This window comes from Pagrus major, chromosome 2, assembly GCF_040436345.1.
Source record: "Pagrus major chromosome 2, Pma_NU_1.0".
NCBI classification, from domain to species: Eukaryota; Metazoa; Chordata; class Actinopteri; order Spariformes; family Sparidae; genus Pagrus; species Pagrus major.
This window is the reverse complement of record NC_133216.1, coordinates 13,322,471-13,345,609: the sequence shown is the minus strand read 5'-3', so window position 1 is coordinate 13,345,609 and position 23,139 is coordinate 13,322,471. Positions and strand designations below refer to the sequence as shown.

Below are 23,139 nucleotides of genomic sequence, written 5' to 3'. Positions count from 1 at the left end.
AGTCGGAAAGTCTAGGAAAGCTGCATTAATAAATAATTTAAAGGCTATGCTCATCCAAGTTAGTGTTGGGATAAACCAGAAAGTTAGCCTTAGTCTGGTGCACTATGGGCCCCACAATGCAGAAGTGATGCAAAGGAGCCAGAGAATTTTATACACAGGAAGTCGAATTATTTTAGCTTCATGCTCCGCTGAGCAGCTTTATAAGAATGAACAGGGCACCGCCTGTAACACTGTATCCGGATTCTCCTTAATACATCCATGCCAGCACGCTTTAATAACTTCAGCGATGGATCCAATCCGGCAGATTTGTTGGGTGGATTCCCGGTTCCTTTAAGCATTACCTACAAACAGAATGGCAGGTTGAAAAACGCCAGAATTTCCCTTTGAATAAATAAGGTTTGCATTCTTGAGGTCATTTGCCTTTCATACTGTATGCACAACAGGTCGTCCTGCTTTTATTTGCATGCAAGAAATGCCACCTTCCATCCTACCATCTGGGATTCAGCGGTGCAATAGAGAGACATTTTATAGGAGAGGTCAGGAAGTGAGTAAGAATAGGCGATGCAGAAGACTAATTTTACCACTCCATATTTAATGCACTGGTCATGGCAACCCTGTCTGTATTCACTCTCCTTACCACAGTCTTTCTGCCAGATACAGTGGGCTGCCCTGGCCTCGCTTGTCCACACACACTTATACACACACTGCCCGAAATATCAGCTTTTGGCTGAAGAAGTAGTTCACCGCAGATGTGACCGTCCCAAATAGGAGAAGAGAGCATGACACATAAGCAATCAATGTTTGACCAAGGGAGTATATTTACTCTAGTCTTTTCTCCCCTCCTCACTCACTTTCCTCCTTTTTTGCACTCAGTTTTCTTCAAACAACCAGTCTTTTTTTTTGCAGTATCAGTGATTGCGGATCAAAAAACAACCTCTTGTTGCTCTATTACTGTCAGACATCATCAACTTGCCATCTACGGGGTGTTCTTGATTATTTTCTGTCTGAATCACTTTTCTAGTATAGCTTCGACCTGACTCATCTTCTGTTTCAGTTTATTATTTCTTTCAGTTTTTGAGAAAGTCCAGAGAGAAAAATCCTGAATTTGTTGCGTCCACTACAAGCAGGTAAACATAGCTAGTAGTCTAATAGTGGTCTGAAGGTTTTTCCAGTCAAGCACAGGACCTGAGGTCTATCCACAGTCAGAGAAACTCATCAGTGTGGGCAAGTGGGCGACTCCACTGGTTTCAAAAAGAAGTCGGATTGTATGTAAGCTTATGAGAAAATGGCCCTACTTCTCACTTGATTTATTACCTCAGTAAACAGTTTCCTAATGAGTTTATGGTCTCAATAGTTAGTTTCAAGTCCTCTTCAATGCAGCATGATGCTCATTTTGTGAATTATGGCCCCATTTAGATTTAAACAAACTATAAATCAGGGTATGTTTTAGGCTACCCTGTGATTGACAAGTCGCTACCACGGTGTGTCCTGCATTCGCTTTTAAACTCAAGCTTTTAAACGGTAGTCCACAAACTGAAGGGTGACGTCATTCAGCCCAGTCGCCAGGATTTAATGTTGTCAGTTAACAGGTCTGCAAACCACAGATACGTCCAAGGTTGACACGCATACCAAATGTAGCATATCATTTTTATATTACACTTATTAGCCACCTGTTGCAGCAGGAGCTGGAGGGGAAGGTGGTGGATGTTATAACAAGCCAAGAAGGCTGCCAAATGGACGGCTGCAGTTCCAGTCCCACCGCTGGATATTTTTAAGGAGCTGTGGAGACATATCCATCTATGCTTTTTTTATCAAAGCAGGTATTTTAAGCCAAACCTTGATGCTTTCCCAAACCTAACCAATTGGTTTTTGTGCCTAAACCTAAACAGAGCATAAGCACAGCATTTTGACAAAAGAGATAGAAAGTTCAACCTTAACAATCAGAAAGTTGCAACAAAAAGAAATGTCCAGTTTTAACTTAGCTGTGGTTTTGCAGAAACTTACTCGGCTAAAATGTATTCTGTCTGTTGGGTTGCGTCGCGATGGGTTAACACTTGGCTACCACACACAACTTTTTCACATCGTTCATCATTGTTGCTGTGTTCGCGGCTATATTTTTTTCTAACAAAATAGTTCATGAAAGTGTTTTTGGCAGCTTACAGCGCAGTTTAAGATGTTGGTGTTTTCCACTAGCGCAGGACCGCAAAAAAAACTAAACAAAAACAGGCTTTGTCAGCCCAGCGGACACAAAGCAGGACATTCAATTTTTCACTCAAACCAAAATCATGATGAACACAGACAGATCTGACTCTGATATACCGTGGTCAGCCCCGAGGTAAAGAGAAGTTACATAATCCTCAGCCCACATATTTAGGGACAGGTCTGCTTTATGAACAACAGGGTTTCTTGAGTAACAGGGGGGTTACTCTAAATAAAGACCTTTTTAAAGTTGCCCACAAACTTCTGTCTGCTTTATATAGAAATCATACCAGTGCTTCATATTCACAAAAAACATTACATCTGAGTGTGGGGGACCTCGCAGTGATGTAACCACATGTGGGATGTAGGTATGAGGGCACTTACTGCGAGCGCAGCGGCTGTAGGAGTTTTGGGGAGCGGTCTGTTCTTTCAACATCCGGATGTGAGCAGCGAGGTCAGAGAGTGTTTGGATGAGTGCATTCAAGAAGCATGCAGGATTGTGTGTAACATAAGAAAAGAGGGAAACTATGTCACATTCTTTCTCTCCGTCTCACCCTTTCTCCTTTCTTGTCTCCAATAATGATCTCATCTCGTTCTTATCTCTCCTGTCTCACCTGGCTGATGGCCAGCAGTGATGCTGGAACCACCCAGCCATCTGATTTCCAATCTCACCAGGGATGGGCAGATTGATAAGTCACTAATCAATACTTTGAAACACTTGCTCATTTGTTATCGATGCCCATAAGTCGAAAAACTCTCATGTGGTCTCCGTGGACAGAGTGTGCCACTCTTAGAGGAAGGGGGGGGAGTCCAAGTGGTGCTGACCTTTTAACTTGTGTTCTGTTGTGTTCACAGTGCTCTATTGCTTTCAAGAACGGATCAGTTTCACTTGTTCTGTCAAAATGTTATAGAGATTAAAAATTAAACATCTGTAACAGTTATTTTTCATTTATTTTGCTTTTGTCCAAATTCATTTTGTGTATATAAGTTTTAAAGGCTGAGATTCTCATAAGAATCAGCATAATGAATGTCATTTCATAGAGTACTATTTGTATTTTGGTACAAACATGTCTTGTATCACCAGTCCCTTGTGTTGCTGGCCTTGTAGGGCTTTCTAACTCCCTTTCTCCCTTTTTTTTGCTTTTTCAGAGCAACTCAGCTGCTGTTGTTCTGTGAAATATAGAGATTAATAATTCCCTATGAAAGTATAAAAGCCTATTATTGCAAACCATTTTGTTATTTTTCATTCACTTTGCTATTTGTTATTTTCCTCTTTGCTTAAGTTCATCATTTATTTAAGTTTTTAAAGGCTGAGATTCTCAGAATCATCCTTATGGGTCGCTTTTTTGGACACACACACACACACACACACACACACACACACACACACACACACACACACACACACAGCAGCATTCGCAGAATTCTTTCTGTTTCTCTGTCTCTTGATCTCTCTCTCTCTCTGTCACTGTCTTCCTTTGAAATAAATTGTCTGCGCTTGAATGCGGGAGCTTTACTGTTAGCGATATGGTGTTTGATTTGATTTTCCAGCTGAGAGCCTGGCAGTCTCGGTGAGGGCTACCATAAGAGAGGACTTGCAAGAGAATGACTGGGAAACATGTCCAAACGAAGCTGTGTGTATGAATGCAAATGTGTGCCTGAGCGCATTAACCTCGGCGTGTGCGTGTGTGTGTGTGTTTAGCCCTGCTCCACTGACACTCTTCCCTCCTTCTCCACAGAGAGAAGTGCCTTCTTTCGTTGACCCCTTTGGCTGTTTGGCTCCACTGAAGCCGCCTCTGCCTCCGTGCCTGTCCCTGTCTGCTGGAGTTGCCAGCCACACCAGGAGCCCCCGGACTGCCAACCACATCCACTGACACCTCCCTCCGTCTCCCGCTCTGTCCGCCAGCCAGACCTCTCTCCATCCATGCCACTCAGCCCTCCTCTGTGGAAGTCAACCACTCCTCCCTCCTCTGCAGACAGAGCCTGATACTGAAGACAGGCAGCTTTTATCGGCTGCTTTGAACGGAAAGGAGATTGTCTCTTTGCTGTCCCCATCCACCGCAGCCTTCTCCTCATCATCCTTCTGTCCCTCTTTCTTCTCTGTCCTCTCCTCCTCTAGCCCTGCATCTTTTCATCATGGGCCAACGATCGATGATGTGTTTTGCCATTCGTCTCATCTGACAGTTCAGCCGAGGAGTCAGGTGATAGAGAGGACTGGAGTGCGTGTTTGAGAGACTGACCGAGAGAGGGAGAGATTACCAAGCAGACCTCTGTGGCCGTCACCAGCCCAGGCCCTGGGTGACAGGCGGTGAAGGATTCCTATTACAGCCACAAACAGACTCTTAGGATGGGCTGCAGGTGGTAGGCGAGTGCCAGGCCTCACAGGCTTCACCTCAGAATCAGACCCTGGGGACAAAACCTCTTAAAACCTGCTTTTTCCCATGTCCTTTACCTACTCTTTCTCATCATTTGTCCCAGTGTCGTTAGAAACATACAGACGCACACATCATTTTATTCGCTGGATACCTTCGCCTCTCAGTCGACCCCTCCTGCCTGGTTCAAAATGGCGGTGAACGTGACACCGATCCGGGACACAAAGTGGCTGACGCTGGAGGTTTGTCGGGAATTCCAGAGAGGAACGTGTTCACGACCGGACAGTGAGTGCAAGTTCGCCCACCCTGCCAAGAGCTGTCAAGTGGAAAATGGCAGAGTCATTGCCTGTTTTGACTCACTCAAGGTGAGTATGACAAACGCCTGTGATGTTCATTCATCACTGCCCTGTCTTCTGTTTTTTTTTTGTTTTTTTGTTGTTGTTTTTTTAATCTAGCTTGAAGTGTTGACGAGCATTGTCTTCAGTACATTTTAATTTTTACGTTGGGGGTTTATCGGATGAGAGGACTTGTTAGACGTACAGAAGAGATCACGGGCTTCTTTTTGAAACCCAGTCTGTAGCAAAGAATGTGATTTTGCCGCAAGTGAAATACTGTTTCATGGCAGGGGGATAAATACTTTGTAGAGCCTGTGTGTGTGCGTGTTTGTGTGTCTTGGTAAGCTGAGATGAGGCAGTAATCACATTAACATCTGTGAATCAGACTCAGACTTTCCTTCACTGGCACATAACTTCAGCGCAGGACTGTCGATTGGCACACTGCGAAAGTTTCTGTGTGATCGTCACATCAACAGGCTGAATGGGAAATATAGAAGTAGGGCAGCACACACTGTGTATTTCATGTTTGCATGTGAGTCTATGTCGAGTCGAGTGTATGGCTGTGTGTGTTATTTTGAGGTCATGCAGCACAGTGGGGTGTTCTCAGAAGGCTCTGTAATTTACTGTCTATTTTTGCCCTGGCACTGGGACAACACACTCCCACTATGCAGCTCCTCTCTCTCCCTCTCTCTCAGAGAGACATGAGGAAGAAAAATCAAAGAGGGAGAGGATATGGAAAGAGGGAGGGAAACAGAATGGCCTGGGTCGAGAAGTCGTGAAAAAGAGAGAAATACGTATTAAGGAATTCATTCCAGGATGCTGAGTATTCATTGTGGCAGGAGATGTTTACCTGATGCTCAGAGGCACAGCTGATCAGAATGTCTATACCGTCAATAGACTGTGACCAATGCGCTTGAGTTTCATCGAGGTAAAAAACTTCAACAATAGATCATTGTGAGATTATTGTGCCACCGGGCGTTTTGTCATGGCAAGTGTCAAACCAATCCTGCCTCCCTACAATTCATATTCTACTGTACAAGAATGTAATCGCTTCCTGGACTGGACAGAGCATTTCCAGTGATCATAATCTTGGCAGTAATTAGGTTTCCTTCAACATGCATCGAGCAAGCACAGAAGTCATAGGAAGGTCGTTGAGGTAGATGATGACGCAAGGAGACCGGATTTTGAGTCCCAGATGTATGAGTCAGTGAAGGAGGATTGTGGTTTTAGTTAGATTTTGAATACGACTGCCATTCTGCAGCCATGCTAGCAGCTTGTGAGGCTTTTAGATACGTCAATTATACTCTTGGTTATAGTCTAATCGGCATTTTGCAAGGGAGCATGCAAATATTTGCTAATGAGAACTGAATGTAAAGTTCAGCTGAGGCTGATGGGATCTCAATAACTTTGATGGTATTCGTTCAGACACTTAAGTGTTGGACAAATTAAGATGTTGAGCTGATGGTTGCACTGAATGAAAATCACCACAGTTGTTGTTATTCATCCAGAGTTGTTGTAATGTCAACTTTGTGGAGGATGTGTCCTCTGGGGATCATGACGGTCTCTACAAAATTGCACGGCAATCCATCCTGCAATTGAAATATTTCAGTCCGGATCACGGCAGTGGACTGACCAAAAGACTGACCAACATAAAAACAAAAAAGGAAACATCCTGTCTCATGCTGCAAGTCAGTATTTACTTTTTTCCAATATAAACTGTAACCAAGACCCTGTCCCTAACCTTAACCAGCAAAACAATGAAGTCATTAAAGTGGAAACAGACAACCTTTTTTCTCCAAATCTTTCCAAGTGGTATTATTGTTGTCTCTGCTGTTGCAAAGCCAGCTGGATCACTTTCTGTTTTTCTCAGAGTCGCAACTACAAACAACACAGTTCAACACATGAGTTCATTCAGTCATTTAGTCTATAATGAAGACATAAAAGTAGCAGTAGCCTTCATTTCCCTGGGAGATTTCTCACCTATGCATCGTGAAAGCGAGGTTTATAGATTACAAATCTAAACGCAGATGGTGTCATTATTCCATAGATCATACATTATCCAATCCAATTGTTTACTTAAAATATGTTGTCAATGACTGTTTTGCAGATATGTTGAGTATGAACGATATGATACGATAGTTTCTAGGAGACAAAGTCGATGTCAACCACTCGGTCTCTCTCAGATGAAGAGACGATAGGCAATAAAAATTAAACTTTAATGGGCTATACTGCAAGCAACATATTGTCCCTTAAGCCGTAAACATGCGGCGCACAGTTCACAGTTGTGGGAGCCTATACACTGTGAGTGTACAGCTGGTCACACTTTTAATTTACCAACAACAGTGAGAGTTTGTAAAGGGGCAGCTGTGGCAGCATGTGTCGTGGCTGAGGGCCAAGCGTAAACACTGGCCTTGTGTAGTCATATATTATATTCTATATGACGACAAGTACATGTGCATGTACATATGCAGGAAACGAGTCACTTACACAACATACTGCGTGTCACAAGAGCTCACACTGTTGCATTTCAGCCTGCTGTCTCATTATTCCAGATGCTGGATACAGCCATATCAGTCCAGTCAATCTGGGTATTTTGGCTCAAGCGAGCACAGTGATTCTGGATCCGGGTGTTCTGTCTACCGTGTTGTGCACATGTCCTGTAATTTGTCTCCTATCTGATTGGCAAGCAAGGTGTTATTCAGTGTAACTGGAGAGCAGAGCTGGAAGTCAGTCAAGCCAGTCCAGATCACAGCTTAGCTTAGTTTATAACAGGGAGGGGGTGGAGGTTCTTCTTAAGCCAGGCGCTGTGTTATCACAGCTCTGGGCTGCTTGGTTGGGCGCTCCGAGACCTTGGGTGGGTTTGGTCGGTACAGGTAAGACGGGTATGGGTAAGGGGTGCTGCAGGGGGCATTGTACGGATCATGAAAACAAACAGGGAGACTGAGTCGGAGAGGGCGAGAGCAGGCGCAGCAGGGAATGTGCGAGGAAGCGGAGCACTGTGCTCAGAGCCCTTCCCTGCTCGCACTGCCAGGGCATTCCACAGTCTACCTCCCTTCCCTGCCTCCATGACAGAATGATAGATCTGCTTTATCTGCAGATGAATTCATAACGCAAAGCTAGGCATGGAGAGAGCAGGGCAAGGGGATGGGGAAGGACAGGCAGGAGGATGTGGAAAGAGAAAAGGGGAGTAGCGGGATGGATGTTGGCCTCGCACTCCTGGACAATTTGGCATACCACCCACCCTTCATTCCTTTTGAAATGCAGGCCGGCAAAGGAAGGGAGGGCCTGTAGCCGGAGAAACTGAGAAGCATATGAGTGGCCGTACCTTTGCTTTTTCCATCTTTTGCTTTCATTCTCGCATTTAATAAAAGCACCTCGTTCTGTATCTGTTTTTTTGATGCTACAGTCACAGTTTTTTGCCAGTTGACGTCTTTCTTTCTCCTTTTTTCTTTTCTCATAAACTTCCTTCAGTCATTCAGTGTTATCTCCAGAAAAGAAGGTGTTTGTCAGCTGTGAATGTAGTGGAAAGTTCCATTTGATGGGGTGGCGTTAACAGAGGAAGGAGTGATAGAAGCGAACAGGAAATGAGTCAGAGGGATAGACTCTGTAGGATTGGCCGATATTACAGACGACCGGCTGTGGAGTAGCAGAGAAAGGTAACCTGACGAAGAAGTGAGGAAACTGGATACAACTTTGAAGTTATATCACATAGTGGATATGTTTTTTTTTAAATTGGGGTATGTCAGCTGATCAAATCGGGTTCAATTAACACAGCACAAGCCCTGTAGTGCTATAACAACATGCGTCACCAGTCTTTTAGTATCCTTTTGGTATTTTAATCAACATCCTTGGTACAGGCTGAGTAACTATTGGACACTATTATATTCTTCCTTTGTTCAAAAGCTTAAATCTACCTGTTTATGTTCTCCCGATAAATGACTTTAAGCCGCCTAAAAGTCTGTTCAGACAAAACGTGAAGTTACAGACAAACAACCTATTTCAGACTTTTCAAACAACTGTCTATAATTAGAGAAAAATAAAAAACAGAAAGGGGGTATTTGCTTGTCCTTTTGGCTCCTGCTTCAGGAATTCAGCAGCTTGTTGCTATTAGCAGCTGGAGACAAAGCCTGTTTCATTGTATGAGAATAAAAAGCAAATCTGGGGGTATTTAGGCTGACGAAATACAATAAACTCACTATTGGGCTTTGATGGGAAACAGGTGAGAGCGAGCCAAAGAGCCACGGGAGCTCCACAACAGTATGATGGACCTGCTACTGATGACCGTGCAGAAAATGTCTAAGTGGGTTGAATTTACAAGTCATTTCTTCTCATTAAGATTTTTCGTCCTATTGACTTTTGAATACGTTTTCTCTAATGGAAAAATCTTGTCATTATTGAAATCCACACTATCTGTCCAAAGTGGCTGTTCTGTATGAAAAGAATAAGAGCATTTAATACTAACAAGATTTTGGGTGAACTATCGAGTGGATGGAACCCCTCTGAGCTCCCTCGATGCTACATTGTTAGGGTCTGAAGATAGTGACTCGTTTGTTAAATCATTTGCACCACTGGGGATATATTATATCAAGAATACAGAGGGAGACATTTCATTTTATTTTCAGGGAGTGGTTGTAATTTGCACTCTTCTTATCTACAAATATGTTTTCTCTTTTTGTGCTGATTATATTTTAGCTTTAAATAGAGATTGTTAGTGTTAACATGCAGTCTAACAAGCCCACTCAGGATTTACCAATTTAGTTATTCACTTGTTTCAAAGGAAACATGAAAAACTTCAAAGTGATCGTGGGTATAAATTTGTAGTTATTACTTTATGTTAATTCGGGACATGTTCTGTAACTATATATATATATATATATATATATATTGTTGATGCATTTCCTGTCTCACTGCCGTCTTTTTGTGTTCATGCTGGGAGCTTTGAGAGGAAAATGTTGCAGGGACATGGTTTTGACTATTTGAGTTTTTCACAAGAATTAATGGGAATCCAAACTTCTCAGATGCAACAGTAAATCAATGTATCAATTAGTTATTACTATCAAATTGATCACCAGCTATTTTGATAATCGATCAATCTGTTTGAGTCAATTTGCAAGAGAAAAAGGTCAACATTTTCTCATGCCAGCTTCTTAAATGTGAATATTTTCTGGTTTCTTTACTCCTCTATGACAGTAAACTGAATATCTTTAGGTTGTAAACAAAACAAAACATTCAAGGACATCTTGGGCTTTGGGAAACACATCGGCTATTGTTTTGTTTTATTAAAAAAAAAACAATTTTTACAACATTTTATAGAGCAAACAACTGATTGATTAATTGAAAATAATTTACAACCAGTATTAAACCTCAGTGTCTGCCAGCCCAAATTGAACAGCCCATAATGTTTGAAGAAATCTTGATTAAATTAGCACAATGTTTGAAATACAAAATGTGGGAAAAAAAGTTCCTGCTTCAAAATTATATGAGGAAACACCGCCAACAAGGTACAATAGATGCTTAACATTCAAAATGTTATGAGGATTTGTATTGTTACCCCTTACTTACTAATTGCTTTTATACATTTAATGTACATATGACTGAACTTTCTCGCAAAGTGAACCTATGGCAGTATATAAAAATATAACAGAAAAACAACGTTTTTCTATTTACTTGAAAATCAAATAAAGAAATAAAATTAAACTAAATAAAGATAAATAGGTATATAAACACACAAGTATTGATCAGAGTACAGCAAACATTCCTCACAACAGATTCAATATTTTCATCATAACTTCAGACTTTGAATGCCTCTTCAATATCACCATTTTTAACAATTTCCCAAAGCATCACCCAAATGTTGCTAAACTCAGATATAAGTCAGTTTCTCGAGAGCCAGACACCTCGGCACCTTAACTCCTTTTCATAGTGTTGTTGCCTACAACTCTAACATTGAGATAACTTATCTCAGAGGTCATCATACTGTTATTTAATTGATGGTGTTGTTCACTGTTGAGGAATGTAATATTTCCACTATCTCACTCCCACGGTGTGTTTTTCATTCGATTTATGAGATTGTCTGGACTCCATCTGATCATTCGATGTAGATAATACTAAATCCCAAGATATATTTATGGTGGAATTCACAATCACAGAAAATAATCACACACATGTATCTTATTAAAGTGAAAGAAAAATAGGAGAGGGAAAAAAAAGGAAGCTGAAAATACATATTAAATCCCTTCAACTTATGTTTTCATTGAAATAAAGTCGACCTAAACATGTGACCTCTAGAGGTGAATAATAGCTATAGTAGGTTTAGGTGGCTGTCTGGGGTTGTGGGGTCAATATGAGAAGCTGAAGCGCGTCCTATTTGTTTTATCACACTGATCTCACACTCCCTCTCCCTCTGTTTATTGTACAATGGCAGCCTGTGACAGCTGATAATTGTTTTGTAAAAGTGGCACTGATTGGAGGGCTGTTGAGTAAATTAGGGTTGATACAAAAATCCGTCAAGCACCGAGGGGTTTACACTGAATTATGTGTTTTGACTAGCAGCATCCAATTTGGTGTCTCAAAGTTGGCAACTGGAGTAAATACAGTATGTCACATTCTCAACAATCTGATCTGTCAGTAATTAAATGTTGCCTTATGTTTCTGTGAATTATAATGTATTGTTGAATATTAAATGTTTTATGCTAATTACTCAATTAGACAGCAGATTAACTAGGAGTTTATTCCGCCTCTATGTATGGAGCCAGTGAAACAAGAAGCTGCTATAATACAGAATGTGATGGATAGAGAGCTATGGGTTTGATTTAGTCTGATTGACTCATTGTCAGAGAAAGTGTATGGAACAAAAAAGTTCCACAAAGACCAAACACTCTCTCGAGCTGAGGCATTCTGGCCTCAGGAGTGTGCCGGCGCCTGAATGTTATTAACCGAAGACAAACTTACTTTATATTTGGAGCTCCAGGGGTGTTAATTTTACACTCAGTCCACCTGGAGTGGCTTGAAGGTGTCATACGAAGACTGGATGGCTCAATCTGACAGTGTACAGATGACCCGTCAGATGCTGTTTCAGGCTCTTTCGCCATTCAGCTAAACAGTAAGTCTCCTAGTCTTCAAAGATGCTGCTCAGCTCCATGTTTGCTGGGTACCAACACAGCCATGTTTATGGCCGTTTTTACACAGTCACTGCTATCCTGACATTACCCAGAGGAGCTTTATGTGTGAACGCAAATGTTAAAGAAGTTGAACCAGATATTAACCGGACTTGTCATTGTCCGGAGACAATCCACAGCTTGCTTTACACTCTTTTGCTGATATTGCAGATACGTTCTAACCTGATAGACCAGCTGATCTGTTACAAAGAATCAGTTAGAGAAGTGCTGCTAGAAACGGCAGGCACTTCACAAAAATACTTGGCAGGTGATTGGATGACCCATGCGTCTATCACCATCTATCACTGGCTAACTTCAACCAATCAGATAAATCAGATAATAGAGGATATCAGAGCCAGTTGGGAGAAGAGCGAAAACACGTTTTCCATCGAGGAAAGCCTTCAGTGCTGTCATTTGCTCTTCTTTTAATTAAGGAAGCAGCAAGCAGTCCACTCCTGATTGCCAAATCTGAGCCACAAGCAGGCCAGAGTGGACCGCCCCAAGTGCCATCATTCCAGGGCCGGATTTGGTACAATTTTGGCTAACCTTATGAGGAGCCATCATTGTTGTTTTCAAACAGTCACTTCTCTTGCTGGTCGTCACACCTAAACCACACCCGTCGCTGCCAGTAGTTCCTCACAGGACACCCAACAAGACAAAGTTCGGACCTGATTCTTTAGACATTGTTTAGAGTTCATATGAGAAAGCAGCTCTTATCTGAAAAGCCCATAAAGGTGCTATTATTGCCGAGGTTAATGAAAACTCTGTGCTATGCATGTATATTAAGGTCCCATGCTCTTTTCGGTTTAATTATGCAATACATTATCCTGAAGGTGAAGATTATGCTAATAATGGCCACTTGTCCTTGAGAATTGGCGCACCTATTATTGCAATAACACAGGGCACACCTTACTATCATTATGGTGATGCCGCTGTGTATTATGTCCTCATAATCCCCAGACACAGCCGGTCTAAGCATATAATGGCTGTTATAACATGAAGCCGGTGCCAGCAGGCGTTTGAAATGTTTCCTTAAATCGGAATATGTAAGAAGCACGATCTCCCATGATGCCAAAAAGCATAGAAACCAATTACATGTGTGGCTTTGGTCGGCATCAAAGTCCGGTCTCCAGCGAGTCCCTTTTGTGTAATGACACACACATTTTGACAAACCTACCTTTTGGGACATTATTAAAGAAGCCCATCGTATTAAAAAATATAGATAAGTCTTCATTTGTTCAAAATTCCTAAATAATTAATGTATGAAAAAAAACTTTGCAGCCGAAAGCAACAACACTGAAGTACTTTAATGTACAGTATGTGTTGTTAAACCCCCAGTGCGATCAATGCAGTACGTTCAGCAGCATGTTTGTAATATACATTAATGTATGCCGCCGGTCACTCCACTTACATTCCCTGTCGGAGCGATCAATAGACCGTATTTTACATCTCACGTACTGTACATGCACCCGCAACCTACATGTACATTTTTTTATACTGCACAGACATAGCCACTCAAACACAAGCTAAGCAACGCGGGGAACGTATGGTGACCTACATATACGGTGTACTTCAGAGTCCTTGAAAAGCCACCAAAAATGCAGAGGGTGAGTGCAGGCGCGCGCGAGAGAGAGCAAAGAAAACAGATAACAGAAGAATAGGTAAGGCAATATGTATTGAGATGAGCGCCCAGTAGAAAACAGAGGTAGAGGTGTGTTTGTGTATGCGTGTGTGTGTGCGCAGAGGGATGCAGTATATTGGATAAGAACTCTTTGAAAGGGGAAACGTACTCCAACAGTGTTAATCTGCTCTGTATCTGTATTCTACTGTCATGCTCCTCGCTCTCATCCTCTCCTCTCATTACCTCTGTTAATCTGTCTCTACTCAACCCATCCTACAATCCCCCTTCCTCCTCCTCCTCCCCCCCTCCTCTTCTTTTTTACTCTCTGCCAGGCATCCCAGACACTTTCATTTCCATTTCACACACACTGATTTTTATCTTTTTTCTTTATCGCTTTTCATCATATTTTGGGGAGACATTTGCCTGTCTCGGGCTTTGTTTTTTTTCCTCGGTGGCCAACCATCAGAAAGAGATGAATCATGCTTCCATGATGCTTATACCTGTTTACGTTGTGCGTCACCAGATTTTAGTGCGCAGTGGGTCACTGAGGTCTGGGTTCAGACTATTTCTGCACTACGCTGGCTGAATATGAAAACAGTGTTTACACATATGCGTCCACTCTAGGGGTTCAGGTTGTTGTGTCTGAGCTGTCTTAACTTCATTGTTCTTCAAAACCAACGTTTTTCCTGTAAGAGCCACAATGTGCCAGTGCTTTTGAAATTACCCAGTTCAGGGACTTTGTCTCTGGGCATGAACATTGCTGACTCAGGGTTGACAGACGGCACAAGTAGAGAAAAGGATGAACTTTCGAATTTCTTCAAGCTCCCTCCCCCGTATCTTTTTCAGTATTTTAACTTAATATAACTACAGTCCAATATCAGTGCTCTTTTTGCCCACTTTAAAATGTGTATGTGAATGTAACTGGTGGTGAAAGCACAGAATTTTATGATGATATTAATTTAAAAACAATTTTAAGGTGGATTGCTTATGTCACTTAATGTAGTCAGCGCCTTGTCTTGAAGCTCCAGCCATTAATTTTACCATTTAAAGTACAGGTACACATATAATTGGAATATTTGAGTTAAAAAATGACAATAACAACATGTAATAATAGAGTATTTACTGGTATTTAACAGGGTCACATGAAATTGTATTAGATTTTATTGTTGTTGCATTCTGTTAGTCCATGTATTACAAGTCAAGCTATTATTACATTTTCCTCTCTTTTGTGAAAAACAATATTAACTTTAATGACACTGCAGCTAGTGTGTGTCTTTTTCTATATTCTAAAAGAGGATAAAACCATTCCTATAATGGAGGAGAAGAGTCAACTCGATGTGAAGAGATGCTGGTGTGCAACTGATTGGAGCACATATTGTGTAGCCCAGGAACAAAAACAATAAAGGTTATTCTCCCTCTTTTTCAACATTTGCACATAACATTTTTGACCAAATGAAAATATATTTACTTCTAGCAAAAATTAATTAGTAGGGTCCCCAGGTGTGGTTATGTTTGGGGAAAACTTTTGTTTCTGTATTTTGAATTTCAGTGTTGTAAAAAAGTACCCAAAGTACTTTTGAAGTAAAGATATCGCATTAAAATATTACTTTTCTAAAAGTGAAAGACACCCATATAAATAGTACTTGAGTAAAAGTCATAAAGTATCTGATATTGAATGTACGTAATTGCCAAAAGCACAAGTATATTATACATACAATTGACATGTATGTATATACTGTAAATTATAGGTCGACCAATTAGCGGCCTGACCCTAACATATTGAGTTAAAAGTGCAATATTTGCCTCCAGATTGTATTGGAGTGGAGTATAAAGTAGTACAAGTACCTCAAAATTCTCTTTAAGCACAGTACTTGAGTCAATGTACCCAGTTCATTCATTACTGTTGAATTTTGCCTTTAAATGCATGTGTACATGTACACGAGTATCCCCCGAGTTGTTTTGTAAAGTGGTGTTATTGGTGTGAGAGATGCTCCAAAACATTAGTGTTTGCAAGTGGGTGTACTCCCTCTAACTGTTATCATCTCGAATTCTGCAGATCCATTTATAGAATATATTTTTGGGCCTAACTAAACAGGATATACCATATCTGATTTCTCACGTAGCTCAGCCTACACAGGACATTATGAAAGGAGGCTTTTATTAGCACATTGCCATGAAGTAAGCAGGGAACACGCAGCCAGCAGCTATTAACTTTGTCAGGCTCTATTCATGAGCGAGTCCTCCCTTGAAACGTCCCCTCTAAATGTCTCTCTGTCCTCAGAGAGGCCACCGTTTCTACATCCATCTGTGGATACGCTGCCTCAGCATAGACACACAAGCGCACACGCATCCATCTTTAAACGTGCTGCATCAGCACGGAGACATGACACAACAACATCAGAGCCAAAATACATACAAGGGCATTCAGGAATAGCTTCTCTCCACATGTAGTCGTCTCTCTTTCACCTTTTGGCAGCCTTCATCCTTTCTCTTTTAATCTTCTTATCAAAGCATTCATGTTGCCTCAAAACTACAGCTCCCTCACATGCTAATTCCCCTCCAGTCCTCCAGCATTACGTATGTGCTCCTCCGCTTGTGTTTTCGTACGAGGCTGGAGGGCCCCAGACGTTTAGTCAGTCTGAAGGTAATATCAGCATCTCTGCGTGCTGAGTCGTGATGTCCCATCGCTATTGCTGCTCCTGCTGCTCCTGCTGTTGTGAACTGAATATCTAATCAGTTATGGCCCGATCCGTTCCTGTTAGCCTGTCCACCCCCCTCCCGCCTTCCTCCCACTGCTTTAAAAGCACACCATGTGTAATTCTTTGAGAGTGATGCGTTAAAACAAACATTTAAATTACACTGCGGACAGGAAAGGTGCACGGGGATGGAGGGAGAAGTAGATGGAGAGTGGGAGCAACAGAACATTAATTCTCTCCAGGACAGCGAGCCGTCTGCCAACTTGTTCTCCCTGCTTTTGTCGCCTGGCAGCGCCGTAAGTCTGTCTACCCCTGTCTAGCCTTTCCTCCATCTCCTCCTCCCTCTATCTGTCACTGACCCTCTGCTCTTGATCTGATCTCCGAGGAGTTGGGGCGCAATGCCGTCGGACTCGTGAAGTGTAATCCTTCACTTTCAACCCCGAACACATAAACACACACATTGACGCAAACAAGCACTTACTCTCTACTGCGGTTACTGACACATACACACACACACACACACCGACAGAGCTGAGAGAGTCGTGTGAAATCATGAGCATTCACCTCAGGTAGGTAATCACGTTAGAGTGGCTTCGGTGCCTGGTTAATGGTATTGCCGGCTGCAACGGGCAGGAAGTTGGAGGCTGGGCAAGTCTCTCACTGCTGTGTTATTGGGCATTTTGAACTGATTATGTATGCGTGTGCTGTTATGGAAGCTCTCGCACGACGGCTCTCAAATCATGACGTAATGGAATAAAGAAATTAAAATGGGACAGGAGAGAGTTTGGGTGATCAGAGTGGAAACAAAAGGCAGATCTGTAATTACTTTGGATTAAACATACTGTATGGGCCGACATGGTGGTGCAGTGGTGAGTGTCTCCACAGGGTTTGAATCCAGAACGGACTCCCCACACTCAGATGTGACTGTGAGTGTGAATAGTTGTAAGTCTACATGTGTTAACCCTCTGTGAGATTGGTGACTAGTTCAGTGTGAAACCGGCCTATTACCCAGAGAGGGCTCTGATAGGCTCCAGCCTCCCCTGCAGTGGATAAGAAGGTATAGATACACATAGATATGCCTGAGTTACATTTGTAGCCCCGCTAGCATCACAGCTCAGATGTCGGCTTGAAATTCATCACTTCCACGTCAGAACTGAGTGAACTACTGGATAATAAACTACTAGATGGATTGGGCCAGGACTTTTTGTAACACATATTCTTGTTCTCTGTGAATCCTTCTGACCCACCATGAGGTTGACATTTGTGGCTTTGACTGTAATGCTTGAAAATCCAACACGGTGGATTCATTTCCCCAATCAATTGTATTAACTTTGGTTAACCATAATGTAGCTCCAGCGTCAGGTCAAAAGACTAACGACGTTCCCATCAGCCTCAGCTGTACTTGTGCTGAACTAAGGCTTCACATGGAAAAGATTATACCTGTTAAACAACAGCATGTTAGCATTGCCACTGTCTGCATGTTAGCATGCTAGCGTTAGCATTTAGCTCAACTGCCATGCCAAACCACAGCATAATAAATCCTGCAGCCTTGCTGTGGACTCCTATCCTATGTGTCCACAGGGGTGTTTTTGAATCCCGGCTGCACCTGATCGGACAACTCACGGGTTGTTTGCTCCGGGATTTCAAACTGGACCACCACAGGGACTTCTTTGTAAACTTTTTCCTATATTACGAAAATAGCTCACCGAAATAAGTAGTCTTCATTTTAACTCGACAGTGGTTAGTTTTAGAAGTTTTGCAGGAGTTTCCAGAAGCAGCAAGTTGTGCTGGATGCCCCTGATTTGCATATTTTAGCTTAGATCTCAATTCTATGCAAATGTGGAGAGGGCAGAGAGACACCATCTCTTGAAAAACAAATATAAGTGTCACTGCCCACATACTTCCATGCGTCCTTCACGCTGGAATGGATGTTCACTGGACTGCCACTTTTCCTTCGCCGTCATCCAACTCTCCATCCGATCTCCTCCCAGCTGTTATGTTTGCTTCTGTGCCTGGGCGAAATAACATCATACAGATGTTTAAAACTTCTCACCAAGTCGCGTAAGATGTACAAGTTGTTCGCAGGCAAGTCCAGATTGATTAATGCAACCGATACAAATAAAAACTTTGAATGCAACCACCAGATGCACATACACATACATAGTAACATCATAAACAGAAATTGATTTTAGATTTGTAATTTGTTTAAGAGCTGCAAACGTCTGCCAAACGACGCCGCTCCAGAGGGAACTCAGTAAACAAGACTCGACTGAGTATGATTTCTGTCTGCGTGTCTGTCATTAACATGTTTGTTGTTTTATTTCTCCCCCCGCAGTTATAAACATGCATTCATGAATTTACTCATTGCCCCCATCACTCACTCCTTTAATTAGAAAATAATCAGAGTTGGATGAGAGGTTCATTAAATCTCATCCTTGAGAGCCATCAGCCACAAACACAGGAGCGGGATATTTATCACGCTTGTGAAAAGAACTTGGATGCCTCCTCTCGATTTGAGAGACACAACATTGGTTGGGAGGACAGCGTCAACAGACTTCGACAGAGGCAGTGAACAAGGGATGAGGCCGAAGAAAGGAAGAGTTTTCGTGGAAGGGAGCAATAAAGTGCGAGAGTGGGAGGGGAAGTACAGAAAGTGAGGGAGTAGAGAGAGAGGAGGAGGAGGAGGAGGAGTAGGAGGACAGAAAGGAGAGAGAGATCATTAGAGAAGTGCTAATTAACAGAAACCACACTGTTTAGCAGCACTTTGTCTCCATGCAATATTGATCCTTCATGACCATTATGGAGCGGATGTTTTTCGCCGCTTTCCGCGTGGGTTTTCTCTTTCCCTCTCTCTTTCTGCAAAAAGTTAATACATCAACCCTGAGTCGCCGTCTTATACAGCGCCCTGTGAAAAACCAGCTCGATTTGTTTTCTCCATCATGAAACATGCAAGTCATGCAAGTCTGCAGCTAAAAGAAAAATAGCTGTGAAATGACCCAAGAAGCCAATTTGGTTGCGGAAATGCCTGCTTCTGTAATTGCATCATTGAGACATTAAATATGAGGCAAGGAAAGTGAGCCCCGCAGAGACGGACTGACAGGAGGGTGGTGTCAACAAGCAGATTAAAGCCGGTGAGGAAAAGACACCGTGCGGCAATGAAATGGAGTGAAAGAGAGTGAAATGGTGATGGATGGGTGCGTAGACATCAAATGGCTACAGCATGGACAGTGATGGACAGATGGAGGGAGAGGAACAGCAGAGTGTGTGGACGGAGAGAAAGTAATAACAGAGGGAGGAGAGCGTGGAAGTGAACGGGAGTCGTGTCAGTCGCCTGTTCAGCGCGCGCCGAGATTGAAGAATGTCTGTAATATCCCTTTATTGTTATAGTGCATGTTGCAGGGCTTGCTGTTGGACATTGTGATTCTTCAAAAGGCTTTAACGGGATTACGGCGGTATCAGGCTCAGCCATCAGAGAGAGATACAGCAGCTGTGTTGTGTTGGGTCTGTCGACAGCACGCTGTCTGTCACCGTGCTGTCTCTCACCGTGGCTCTGCTGCTGATATCTGAAGTCTAGACTGGACGACATAACACAAAATATGTGATCTAGGTATCATACAGATTACAGTCGGATCTGGAGTGTTCGTGCAAAACAAATCATTTAGGCTTGAATTTGTTCACATGCCTTCATAATTTGATTTACAGCACTACATACAGTACGTGGCCTCTCTGACAACAGATGAGTCCATTGTCAGAGAGGCTTAGGCAAGGTGATCACCCTGCCCGCTGTTACCCCGCTCTGTGCTGAAGTGGTACAGGCCGACTTTGATCAATGTGGATCGATGTGGATGAGTGTGCAGCCGGAAGGCGCTACGTGGAGAGGGAAGGGGTGATGGCCCTGTGCTCTGTCGCACAGTTGGCGTGTGTGTGTGTGTGTGTGTGTGTGTGTGTGTGTGTGTGTGTGTGTGTGTGGGAGGGCGGGAATTAAGACACAGTGTGTCATGCTTTTCTACATGATGTATCGCGCTAACAAAATATATCCTTAACCTACAAATGACTCTGTCTCGGTCTCTGTTTCTGTTCTTCCTGTCTGTCTCTCACTTTCCCTCGGCGGTGTGTCATTATGGGAACGGGCATGCTGCCTGCTGAATGGTCCTTGGCTGTTGTAAAGCCAAGGTCCTGAGGGGGAAAAACAATGTAATTTAACTGCGGTGTGTTAATTATTTAGTGTATAGTATTCTTAGAGGGAAAATGAGTAGCTACAGCATCAATAAATTAAACCAAAGGCCGATATGTAAACCTTTTTCATCTGTTTTCTGTTCTATTGTCGTCCTTGTTTTCTGTTTTATTTTTTTTCCCGACTTTGTCAGAACTCATCATGAATGCTCTCAGCTTCAGTCCGAGGATTTTCCAGCTCTGCAGTTGTTTGTGATACAAAGGATTACATGCTGTTTCTCCGTATTACTGTGATTTCCCTTTGTGTTTTGCTTTGACGGTTAGTCTTTAAAAGCTGCATCTATGGAAAATAATTCTGACTGTTCGCCTTATGTGTGTATTTGTGTGTTTGTGTTTGTGCTTCGAGCATGTCTGTGCATCGTTGTGTGTGTGTTTGTGCGTGTGTGTGTGTGTGTGTGCGCGCAGGGGGGTATCATCACTTTATGGAGTAATGAATGCTAATCCTCTCTTATCTGCTTTAACCTCGAGGCAATGACACTAGCTGCTGATGCCAGTACAGTGACACCCTTCGTTGGAGGAGAATAGGAGTGTGCGTGTGTGAGTCTGTGCGCAGACACTTGCGTGAAAGAAAAGATGTCTCTACTCGCATCTGACAACTTTCTCCCAGTTGTTCTCGCTCCGTTCGTCGGCTTCAGGGTGTGGTCTCGTGATTATCTGCCACGTCCCCCATGACTCATCACAAGTAGAAGAGAATAGAACATTCCAGGCCTGTGACTCTCCTGCATCTGATCCCAACACGATCTTCAACTAAATCCATCCTCAGATCATTATACAGAGAGGGCACATTAACAATTTTCGGTGCGCTCATGCGGCTCCGTATGTGTTTATTGTTTGTGTCCAGTCACGCAGTGTTTCACGAGCCCCCCGCCCCCCCGCCTGTTGCTGACGGCGTCTTTTTGTTTTGTCTTTGGTGCCACTTTGCGTAGCTGCTAAAGATCACAGCGCAAACCAAAGGCAGCTGCCTGTCTTTGTCAGCGAGCATCTTTTGTTCATTCACAAGGACAACTTCATCTTTTTTTTTTCTTCGCTCTCTGATTTTCTCTCCGTCTTCATCCTCAGAAAGACATACAAGAAAACACATTTTCGTAAAAGATCTTTTTCGACCCCACTCTTGATGAACGCTTAATGACAATGGCTGTGAAGCAGTCTAACGAGAACGTGAAAGATTGAGATATGACACAAAAAAAGGAGGTTTAGATGTAAGGAAAAAAAAAAAGAAAGGTCTATTCCCAGCAGCCAGTGAGGCCCGTATATCTGCAGAATGAGCGTTACGAAGATGGGCAGAAAATAATTAGGCCTAAAAGCTGTTGAATCCTGTGTGCCTGTTCACCAGTCTTCTATTAAGGCTGTTTTAATGGGTCTGCCCTCTGCCTGCCTCCTTGGCACATTGAATGGGAGATAAAACTGAATTAGACTAAACTTTAGAGATTGTGAATAGAGAATGCTGGGGCTGGCAGTGAAGGAGAGATGAAGGCAGAGAGAGGGAAAAAAAAAGATGAACAGATAGAGGATGGAGGAAGAGGGTTAATTGAAAGAGAAATAGAGAAGAAGGGCCAGATCTCAGGGGCTGTGGGGTGGCTCTCTCTCTCTCTCTCTCTCTCTCTCTCTCCACCACTATCTATATATGTGTGTGTGTGTGTGTGTGTGTGCATGTGCGTGTGTGTGCGCGCTGGTGAACGTGTGTGTTTGTCTGTCTGAGGGGAGATAGTGTTGTAGACCTAATGAGAACAAAGCTAATTAGAGACTCTGCCTCGCACAATTCTACAATGACGTTCCCACAGGAGCCGGGACAACACTTGCCACCTATACTGCACCCTCCAGAGGGAGAGAGAGCGTACAGACTTTCTCATTTTTCACTATTTTAATCCTCCTTTTTTTCCAAGCAGATTTTTACAAGTCTGGGCTCTGCTACTGCAGCCGGGTCAGTGAAAGGAGCGCGGCAACAAAGATGAAAAGGAAGCTCGACTGCTGACTTTGACATTATATTTAATCCCTTTTGTCACCTCCAACTTTATTTCTCAAATGTTAATAACGCTGACTCGTCCGACCATGTTCACTTTGGGCAGTCAGCAACAGATACGTATGACTGATTCGTCCAGCTGGTCTAAAGAAGGCCCGTTTGAGCAAGTGCTGAAGACTTTTTAACCCTTTATGGACGCTTTTCCTAAATCTGGAAATGGGCAGACTTTGCTCAGGGGGAGTAATCCATTATTTATATTGTTGTGATATTAGCAGTGACAGTGGAAGCATAAACAGAACATGGAAAAAGTTTTGTGTTGCACAGCAAAAAGTGCAGTTTGCTGAACTATGTGTGGTTTCGTTCGGGCATATACCAGTTACGTTACCAATGCCCTCATCGTCTTTCTCCTTCTTGTTCCATTACTCCCTGAAATCAAAAGTCGAAAATTGCATTGTTGCTGAACTCACTGACAAACACGTTTTTCTGTGACTACATTGTAATAAAGATCAGCTTGTGTTGCATCAGTTAAATGCTTTTAATGTGAAGCTGCAGCAATAGGAAATGTT

At 42.7% G+C, this 23,139-nt stretch overlaps 1 protein-coding gene across 1 annotated transcript in view; it reads left to right on the top strand.

Moving 5' to 3' along the window:
- Positions 1–23,139, top strand: part of LOC141017284 (muscleblind-like protein 1) — a 66,434-nt gene that overhangs the window by 14,277 nt on the left and 29,018 nt on the right. Inside the window, exons 2-3 of the mRNA XM_073491952.1 lie at positions 3,939–4,560; positions 4,678–4,936. Of these exons, the coding sequence (XP_073348053.1) occupies positions 4,547–4,560; positions 4,678–4,936 (273 nt within the window). The 5' untranslated portion in view covers positions 3,939–4,546. The remainder of the gene's footprint in view (positions 1–3,938; positions 4,561–4,677; positions 4,937–23,139) is intronic.